General features: G+C 36.0%; 1 protein-coding gene across 5 annotated transcripts in view; it reads right to left on the bottom strand.

The window, feature by feature from the left end:
* The window catches only part of utrn (utrophin), a 274929-nt gene that overhangs the window by 24300 nt on the left and 239670 nt on the right, over positions 1-10959 (bottom strand). For 4 of the 5 annotated variants that reach the window (XM_073874808.1, XM_073874812.1, XM_073874809.1 and 1 more), the window contains 3 exons: positions 10851-10889; positions 10501-10566; positions 8836-8901 (listed from right to left, as the gene is read on the bottom strand). In XM_073874808.1, coding sequence (XP_073730909.1) covers positions 8836-8901; positions 10501-10566; positions 10851-10889 — 171 coding nt within the window. The remainder of the gene's footprint in view (positions 1-8835; positions 8902-10500; positions 10567-10850; positions 10890-10959) is intronic. The other variant, XM_073874811.1, reaches the window with a different exon arrangement.

The following is a 10959-nucleotide window of genomic DNA, read 5'->3' as shown; positions in this document are numbered from 1 at the left end:
GGATCGGGACTCGGTATCGGCAGATACTCAAAATCAAATGCCTCGGACTCGAGAGAAAAAAAACCTGATCGGGACATCCCTACAATTACTTGTTGTCTTCAAAGTCATCAAAATGTTTTTGTTATAACAAATAATTTAGCATAGGTAAATGTAGTTATTTTATTTCAGAAAATATGAGAAAAATCATAAAATATATTGTCCATAAAATAAATTCTTGCGTCAGGCGCTTACATAGGCAGCTTTAGGGATCAAAATGGGAGTCGTTTCGTTTCACTGTGTCCAGAAATCCAAAAAATACTCCCACCCACAGGTGCTGAAGTTAGTCCTTTGATCGAGTCTTTTAAAACAAAACGTTTAAAACAAAACTTCAGTGGAAATGTGTAGGATCATGAAAAAGGGCTAAAATAGAGAGATGCAGAAAGCTATAGATGATTTCATCTGTATGAAACTTAACGTCTGGTCTCTGTTTGTTTAATGGTCTGGAACAAATACCTCATTGAAAATAACAAATGTTTTGGTTTCCTAAAGACGAGGAGAGACGGGGATCATGCATCACCGCTATGTGAAGGGAGGTTTGCCAGCTGATCTGTAGTTAAGATTGTATAGATTATATAGTACACATTTTACACAGTAACATTAGCTCAGAGTCGTTTTTGATACGCTTTAGCTGTGATCAGAACTAAGGTCATCTATGTGTTGTTTATTTAGCTTGTTTTCAGATATAAACTACTCTTAAAGGACTCTGTTGTTATTGATTCTTTGCAGAGGTTTACCAGAAGTTACATTTGTTTCACGAAAGCCGTTTGTTTATGTTGTTACTGCTGAAACCGTCTTTAACCCACTTGAAATATAACATGTTTAACTGTCTGGACAGATCGACTGAGGATGACTCTTACTTCAGAAAGCACAAAAACAGAAAGGTCGGAGGAAGGTAAAGAAAGTTTTGTATCTGTAGTATTCCGCTTGAATGAGGAGAGATGGATTCGAGAAGTGTTCAATCAGAACAGGAAAGCAGTCTGAAGTACAAGAGACTGAAAGAAAACCACATTACTGCTTACATCTCCCACAGGAATCAGAAACCCAAGAGAAAGAGAGGCACAAATCGATTGCTTGCTCTGGTTCTCTGTGTGCAGATGAGATTTTATTTCGCCTCAGGGCCGAGGTGAGACGAGAGAAAGAAACAGAGAGGGGTAAAGGAGACGTCCCGCTCGTGTCTGTGTGATTCTGCATTGGCTGCATTGATCAGCTGCAGTGTAAACAGAGTTCAGAAGCTCAGTTAAACCTCAGAGCTGACAGCAAGAGGAAATGAGAAAGTCAACACGGGCAGACGTACGAGGATGATATTAAATGCAAAAGAAAACAAAGATGCAACAACCCTTGATCACATCCTGTCTTTCTATTAAATGAGATTAGGGCTGTGGTGCTCCAGCGGGAGATGAAGGTTTGCATTTGGCCAGCAATGGTCCCTTTACTCGGGTAAATGCCACGATGATGCAGTTATCAAACATGAACCTGACACATCAAGCAGTGATGTTAATAAGGGGCATGCGGGATCGAATATAGCTTGCAACATCCCAATTCCAATCAGAGTCTCTCTCTCATGCAGTTAAATATAGATGAGGTATCTGCCCCAAATACATTTGAAGTGACACAAATAAAGAAAAAAAACAGCAGGCAGGTTTTGATGCGTTTTAAAGCGAGAAATCTTCGCCCCTGCACTCAATTAAACCCAAAAGATAACAGCATTACACACCAATCCATCACAAACATTTTAATGAAAACACTTAATTCTCTCTTTCTCCGTACCACACACACACACACACACACACACACGAAAATGTGTGATGTTAAAGAGTGTGCTAATGCATTAGCAACAGAGATAAAGAAAGGTGTTAGCAGGAGGAAAGGAATTAGTTCAATCTACTTATAGTAGCTGCGTTTCCATTAACCTTTCAATTGCGCAAATTGACATTGCGACTTGAAAATATGGCTAACGGAAACACATTAACATCTCAAAAACTCCCATATATCACAAAAAAGTTTTTACGCTCGGATGTTTTTTCCAGTAAAGTCAGAAAACGTGTATTTTGCAAAAATGCAATGGAAACACTTTATTCTCATTTTCAGGTCACATAACTATTATTTAAAGATAATGCAGTATGAACTAAAACCTCCCAGAAACACCTCAATACGTGTCTGCTCCCAAATATAAGGCTTTCCTTACCAATAATGTTTGGGTAACACTACATCTCTTTTGATTTAAGATAATGTACTGTTACTGTACCTCCAAGAAACACCTATACGTTGCCTCTCCTATAAGAGGCTTTCCTTGGCATTAATGTTTGGGTAATACTCTTTGATTTAAAATAATGCCTAGTGGGGTGGATGTGATTAGTAAACCTACCAACATCAGTCGACGTGATGTTTTCAATGATTAATCGCGAGAGAAAAACTATGTTTCAGTCACATATCATCGGTTAATGAAAACGCCATCATTTCACAATAGTACATTTAGAAAATAACACTACAGTTTTGCGCAAATATGTAATGGAAATGCAGCTACAGAGTAGAGAGAGAGAGAGAGAGAGAGAGAGAGAGAGAGAGAGAGAGAGAGAGAGAGAGAGAGAGATATAGCGTGCCTCCGTAAAAGTAAATTTGTAAACTTTGAATGTTCATATTTCCAAGTCTTTTTTATATTGTAAATATCCTCTGATTTGATTTTATTTGACTTTATTTGGAGTAGTACTTCATCCACCACCCACACTGCAAAAAATGACTTTCAAGAAAATATTTTCTTAGTATTTTTGTCTTGTTTTTAGTAAAAATATCAAACATTTTTTAAATGAAGATGCTTTTTCTTGATGAGCAAAACGACCCAAGTCTAGTTTTTAGACCAAACATATCAAAATATCAAAGACCAAAACAAGCAAAAATCTGCCATATGGGGCAAGCAAAAAAATCTTAAATATTTTTCTTAAACACTAAATTCAAGAAGAATTTAGGAAAAATTTGCTTACCTCATTGGCAGATTTTTTTGCTTGTTTTAGGCACAAAATCACTTAAATTTGATATTTTTGGTCGAACTAGTGTTATTTTCTTGGGTCGTTTTGCTCATCAAGAAAAAGCATCTTAATTTAAGAATTTTTGGATATTTCGACTGAAAACAAGACAAAAATACTAAGAACTTTTTTTCTTGAAAATCATTTTTTGCAGTGCAGCACCTTAAGCTTAAAGGAATATTCCATTTTCTTAAAAGAAAAATCCAGATAATTTACTCACCACCATGTCATCCAAAATATTGATGTCTTTCTTTGTTCAGTCGAGAAGAAATTATGTTTTTTGAAGAAAACATTGCAAAATTTTTCTCATTTTAATGGACTTTAATAGAACCCAACATTTAATACTTAATTCAACACTTAACAGTTTTTTTCAACGGAGTTTCAAAGGACTATAAACAATCCCAAACGAGGCATAAGGGTCTTATCTAGCCAAACGATTGTCATTTTTGACAATAAAAATAACAAATATACACTTTTAAAGCACAACTTCTCGTCGTGTAGATCTGGTCGTGATGCGCCAGCTGACCCCACTACGTCACCGCAATACGTCATCACGTCAAGAGGTCACAGTGGATGAACGCGAATCTCCGCCCCAGTGTTTACATGTGTTGAGAAAGAGGACCGTTCCTACGTTGTTGTATGTAAACTGATACTAATTAATGTCTTTGTGGCAGTTTATTGTTTAAAATGGTCCGCAAATGTGCGTTTTAGATATGTAACACGTGACCTCCCTACGTCATTACGCATTTACGTTAGATCGCGCTGGACTGGACCTTGACGAAAAGTTGTGGTTTAAAAGTATATATTTCTTACCTTTCCCGTCAAAAATGACAATCGTTTCGCTAGATAAGACCCTTATGCCTCGTTTGGGATCGTTTATAGTCCTTTGAAACTCCGTTGAAAAAAACTGTCAAGTGTCGAGTCAAGCACCAAATGTTGGGTTCTACCAAAGTCCATCAAAACTAGAAAAACTCTGCAATGTCTTCCTCAAAAAACACAATTTCCCCTCGACCGAACAAAGAAAGACATCAACATTTTGGATGACATGGTGGTGAGTAAATTATCTGGATTTTTATTTTAAGAAAATGGACTAATCCTTTAATTCCACCTTAATGTTCATTGTGTCATTGTGTGTTTCTTGTTTTATGTATGATGCTTTGGCAATATTGTAAGTGACACAATCATGCCAATAAAGTTCCTTTAAATTGAAAATGTAAAAATAAAAGAGAGAGTAAAAGACGGAGAGAAAGAGCGAGCGAGAGAGAGAGAGAGGCAGACAGACACAGACAAATCTGACTACCAAAAGACGACAGACTGTGTCCACACTAAATGAGGTAGAAACAGAACTGCACTTTTTGTACATCATGGCCAAATTATACACAAATTAAAGAAACATTTTTCACCCAATATACAAACCACCACAAAGACTTTAACAAGATTCATCAAATGGATAAACTAACATTAATACTGGGAAAAAACTCAATAAACTTAAATCTGGCTGCAAGGTACATCAGGTCCTGTCATGAGAAAAGGACAACAAGTGGAACAGAACCATGACAGGGAAATAACCAAAACACTGCAGAAACTCTCTATTCTCCTTTTAATTATTATATACACTAGAGACTCATAACATGTAGGCTATTTGTTTGCTAAATGTTTATTTACAGAGAAAGAGAGAGGAGGTAATTATATTTTTGAGTGCTTTAATAAGATCATTTTAACACCGCTTTACAAACTCTTTGCAAAATCGAAACTCTCTGTTCCCACATGGCTGTAAAGTACAAACAGTTATGTTCAATGGTTTTAGTCCTGATAAAACTGAACCTTAGCCGACAATCTTTATCCACGTCAGTACTGTGATTCTGATGCAACAGTGTGTAACACACGAACACCCACAGAGATTTAACATACAATACTGGAAGTAAAACTCTTGACAGCCCAAACCTCTCTGGACACTGTGTAGATCCTTCTGTCTCATTACTAAAGTCTGAATGATGGATGAAATGTTTGTGTGAATGTGTGGCTTTTAGCAATCTTTAAGGTTTCAGCAGTATTGTTTAACTCATTTAAGGTTTAAAGAAAATTGGAAACCCAGTTTGTCCACTGACTGGACATAGTTATAAAAAGATGAACTGTACACCTTCAAAAGGTACACATTACACATTGAATTAAGTACAATGTTGTTACAATGCTTAAAACTGCTAAGTTAGCGCTATATGCTAGTTAATGCTATATGCTAGCGTTTAGACTGAAGTTCTACAATTGACTTTACAGCTACGTAGGTCCATACTGAAAAAAAATCACAGACTTACCACTCAGAAACGTCCATTAACAATCTCCAAACTATTCATTCTTCCTCAAAATCTATATCTTCATCTAATACCGACTCAAACATAAGGTCTGTTACTTGAAACCCGCGCGTAATCTCACAACCACACACATAAATTACGCCTAATGTCATACAGCAGCATGTGGGAATATGTGCCAAACAATGTCCACAGTTTTGTTTTGAATATTGAATTTATGATGTTATCGGGTTCAGCACAGTTGATTGGACACCTCTACTACTGTAAAGGACTTGAGACGCACAGGAGATCTGTTTCTACAGTACAGTCACGCGCAGCGGTTAGCGAAGCTTTGGCTGTTTTTGTTACTTTTTATAATAAATGGGTTGATGATCGGAGGTTTAAACACGTACCGTCACAAGGGAGGTGAATGGCACGGTTCCGTTTTGTACAGAGAACCATTACATCCCTACTTTATACAGAGTATTTAGCATTAATAGGAGTGAAATGAGACTCCTGAGAGATACTGTCTTTGTATTCGGGCTGGAAAAGCTGTTTTACATTATACCCAAATTTCAGGGAAATAATAAAAATGATAAACAGAGAATAGTGGAATAAACCGTCGGCATTCAGAGTTTGATTCATGCGTTGATAATAGCTCATAATTCGTGATCTGATGTGTTCTCAACTGCTGTGTAATTTATATACAAATACTTTACACTGCAGGATTTTTTTGCATAAAAAATGTTTTCACAACTTGCTTTTGCCGGCAATATATCTCATTTTCACACCGACAATGTTATGGCCACCAGGGGTAAAAACAGCCACCGCGATCGATGGTACGGAAACCAGTATTTAACATGTTAAACATGTTAAATCGCTATATTATATTTTCCAGTATGTTTTCATACAAGTAATTGCTTTCCATGTGATCCATCTTGTTGACAAGATTTTACATTACGCAGGAAGGTGTTTGCAGTGCCAAATAAATCATACCATGAACAAGATGAACAATTGAATGAATGAACTCGTATTGTTTTATTATACCTCTGTATATTATCATATTTACATGAACCATTATTCGCTTGCTTTCTCTTTTATTGATAAGTCATCTTTTAAGTCATAGGTATCAAATAAAAGGTGTGTGTGTTTCAGTGACAGCGTATGGGTTTTCATTTCTTTGATAAAGATCAACAGCGACTCTTATTCATCTCTCAGTACTGTCTGATCATTCTTTTTATTTCTTTCATCACCTCAGATTCTCTGTCATTCTCACCATTTACATATTTCAAGGAAAACAAGATTATTATGGCAAGCCGTTTTAACCTTTATTCGTTGTGTTCTTGACATTAACAATTCAATTTTCACTAGTTAAAATTTTAATTCTTGATATCAGAAATTACAATTCTACTAGTAACAATGTTAATTCTTGATATCAACAATTCAATTCTTGATATCAACAATTCAATACTTGATATAAAAAAATCAATTATTGACATCAAGAATTAAATTTCCACTAGTAACAATGTTAATTGTTGATATCAATAATTCGATTATCACTAGTGACAATGTTAATTTCTGTTATCTGAAATTGTATTTCTGATATCAATATAATTTCAGATATCTAAAATGGCTTTCTTACTAATAACAATCCCATTCATGATATCAGAAATTAAATTTGTCACTAGTGACAATCGAATTATTGATATAAAGAATTAACATTTTAACTAGTGGAAATGTAATTCTTGATATCAACAATAGGTTTATGCACTACTTACTGAACTTCAGCCAGCTCCTTGTTTCCTGTCTGCCATTATTGGACAAACTGATTATTCCAGGTCTGTCTGATTATTGTTGTTGTGACTACTGAGGTCAGGCACACCTGGATTAATCAGTTTGTCCAATAATGGCAGACAGGAAACAAGGAGCTGGCTGAAGTTCAGGAAGTAGTGCAGCTGGCCATAAAGCCTATTGAATTTGAATGACAGTCTATGGTGACATTTCACTAGTGAAAATACAATTACGGATATCAAGAATTATCATTGTTACTAGTAGAATTGTAATTTCTGTATCAAGAATTAAAATTTTAACTAGTCAAAATAGAATTGTTGATATCAAGAACTCAACAAATAAAAGTTAAACGGCTTGCCATAATTGTCACAAGTAACAATGTAATTATTGATATAAAAAATAAAGGTTTTTACTAGTCTAATTCTAATTTCAGATATCAGAAATATAATTCTTGATATCAAAAACTGAATTTGAATGGTGGCCTATGGTGACAGTTAACTAGTGAAAATTAAAATGTTGATATAAACAATTTGAGTTTTTAGTAGTGGAAATTCAATTATTGATATCAAAAATAGCTATTGTTACTAGTAGAAATCCATTTTCTGATATCAAGAATTAACATTTTAACTAGTGAAAAATGAATTGTTGACATCAAGAATTCAACGAATAAAAGTCAAAATGGCTTGCCATAAAATTTTCATGATCGCTTTTTGTTCAATTACCATTTTTCAGTAACAAGGTACTTTTTGATTTAAGTGAATATGTTTGTACATACAGTCGTAATGTAATGACGATCATCCAATATTTAACAGTCTCTCTCTCTCTCATCAGCATTGTGATCTACAGTAAAGCAGTAAACTGAAGGATCTGATATTCAGACTCTACTATCATCAAAGTAATTAAGACACATGTACCAGACAATAGCTGGACTTGCTCATGAAACATGACATAGCTATATAGCTTTCATAGTTTATATGCATTTCTGTCTCATTGACAAGATTATGTGTGGATTGTAGTAGCAGTGCCTAATAAATCATATCATGAACAAGATGAACAAATGCACGAATCAAACTCGCTCAGGATGCCAAAAATTCATGAAGGTTTTCCATGAATAATTCTTTATTATAGCGCTGTATGTGGGCAGCAAATCATATCTAAATAACTGTTATTGGCTTTGTACTTGTCTCTGAACAATAACAATAAAGCTTAATGTAATCTGTCTTATCTAATACAAACCATTCACAGTAACATTAACTTCTCTATCGTGAATACACTCGGTTTTATTAGGAGATATATATGCACGCGGCGGTATATTTTCTCAGTACGTATGTCCCCTGGGAACTAAACCCATTTACAATTCAACAATATGTATCTGTCAGGTAATGGATTATATTACCTCCATTATATTCACTCCCATTGGTGATCGCTGCATTACGCCATTTCTTACATCACACATCACAAATCTAACTTTTACTTACAAACTTAAACTACTTTTAATTTATTTAGAGATGTCATCAACAAGAAACCTTTTTTTGGCAACACAGTGTCAGTTTATCATTGCTTCACGTCCAGTGTGAACAGCATCAATGATTATAATGAGTTCTGTTGTCTTTTGTCGCGTTGTGCTGTTTGTGACACAATGTTACATGTACAGTAAAGTCTCAATGTTATACTTTATGTTAAAGCACATAAAGACTCACATGCTTCCCGTGGCTGAGCTGGTGTCTGTCGGCAGAGAGCCGTTGGATCTCTCCATCTGTGCCAACCTATAGAGATGAGAGAGAAAGAGATGAATATCACAGCATTCCAGTGTTTGTTGGTATTCATATTCAGGATATGAACTTGTGTGCATGGCAAGCATGTTTATCCATATGTAGGGTGAATAATGAATGAAAATATAAAAAATACTAATTGAAATATGAGCACTGGAATGGCCAAAAGGATTTGGCACTACCAATACCAAATGATCCTGCATGAAACATAATGTAAAGTGCTGAACTTCTCCCAATACCAGAATCGAAAATGGATTTCATTATCAGTAACACACACACACACGCACACACACACACACACGCGCGCACACACGGACACACACACACACACACACACACACACGCGCGCACGCACGCACGCACACGGATTACAGTCTCCACATCTCCAACAGTTCCTATAATGGGATTCAGGGTTCAGTCGTAGTCTATATTCACAATCCTATAATAACTGTTTGTGTGTGTGCGCGTTACTGATGATTGAAAATCCATTTTCGAGTCTGGTATGGGGAGAAGTTCAGCACATGAAGTTTATCTTTGTGTGAGTTTAAACTGAACTGATACACATCTAATGTACTGTAAAGTGTGGCAACGGATTAAGCTGGCTTCGGTCTATATGTTTTGATTTATACTGTTGATCTGTCACCAGTCTCATACTTATCTCACTGCATTGATATTTACTCTGACGGCGTAAGAGAGCTGATCCTAGATCAGTGAAGTTTGTTCCATCACTGATTCATTAGATATATGGATTTTGTTAGTGCTAGTTTTGATTCGCAACCGTTTTGCTTCATTTCCTCAGCGATGATCATATGATCATTCTTAACACAAATATACATTTTTATTTAATAATCTTACACAAGCTCTACTAAGTTTTATACTTCACTTGTGTTTTACTCATAATCTAATTTAATCATATTTAAAGGGGCCATGGCACAAGACTTTCTTAAGATGTCAAATAAATCTTTGGTGTCCCCAGAGCACATATGTCAAGTTTTAGCTCAAAATACCATATAGATAATTTATTATAACATGTTAAAATTGCCACTTTGTGGGTGTGTGCAAAAATGTGCCGTTTTGGGTGTGTCCTTTAAAAAGCAAATGAGCTGATGAAGTGCAAACACTGATCACAATGATGGTGGTTTGTTGCAATTGAAACTCAATTGTGCTGTGAATTATTTTCTCTCTCTCTCTTTTTCTGTGCACTAAATGGCAGTGCTGTGATTGGATAGTGCAGATTAAGGGGCGGTATTATTATAATAAGAGCTCCTTATGACATCATAAGGAGGGCCTAATTTCAACAACCTATTTTTTTTCATGTGCTTATAGAGAATGATTTACAAAAACTAAGTTACTGGGTGGATCTTTCTCACATTTTCTAGGTTGATAGAAGCACTGGGACCCAATCATAGCACTTTAACATGGAAAAAGTCAGATTTTCATGCCATGGCCCCTTTAATTTTGACAGGCAAAGAAAACAGATATTTTGTCGTAAAATGGAAAAAGCTGGAGGTTGTGCCCAAACATGGCGGCTTACTCTTAACTCAGTACGTGAATGTTGACTTAAGTGTTTACTAGAAAGTCAGTGAGATATACCTGCTGGCGAAATGCTCTATCCGCGAATGTGTGTCGTCATGAGGGAGTTGTGGAGATGAGGACAGCCTATAATGTACACAAAAACACAATGATCATCACAAACATGATCCCAAAACAACCCAGGATTGATTTGACCTACAATGAAGGCAGCGTGTTATTGGGATGGACAAACTGAGGAAAAGGTTAGTCATAAAAACAAAACAAAAACATGGAAGGGGGTGGGTGTCGTGCGGGTGTGACTGTTGGTTCATGCATGCATTCACGTGGACAGCATGCTGTACTCAGGGTAGATGAGGACGAACAAGAAGTGAAGTGATGGATTTCTGGTGTACAGTAGATACAGTACTCACTCATACTCCTCTGGACACATGCTGATGAGAGTGACCGGACTGCAAGAGGGGAAAAAAACAAAAACGAGAGGAAGAGGGGAGGGACGGGGGAGAAGGGAGGAACAGATTG

This window comes from Misgurnus anguillicaudatus, chromosome 13, assembly GCF_027580225.2.
Source record: "Misgurnus anguillicaudatus chromosome 13, ASM2758022v2, whole genome shotgun sequence".
Classification (NCBI taxonomy): domain Eukaryota; kingdom Metazoa; phylum Chordata; class Actinopteri; order Cypriniformes; family Cobitidae; genus Misgurnus; species Misgurnus anguillicaudatus.
Note: the sequence above shows the minus strand (reverse complement) of the source record. Positions and strands in the feature narration are given on the sequence as shown.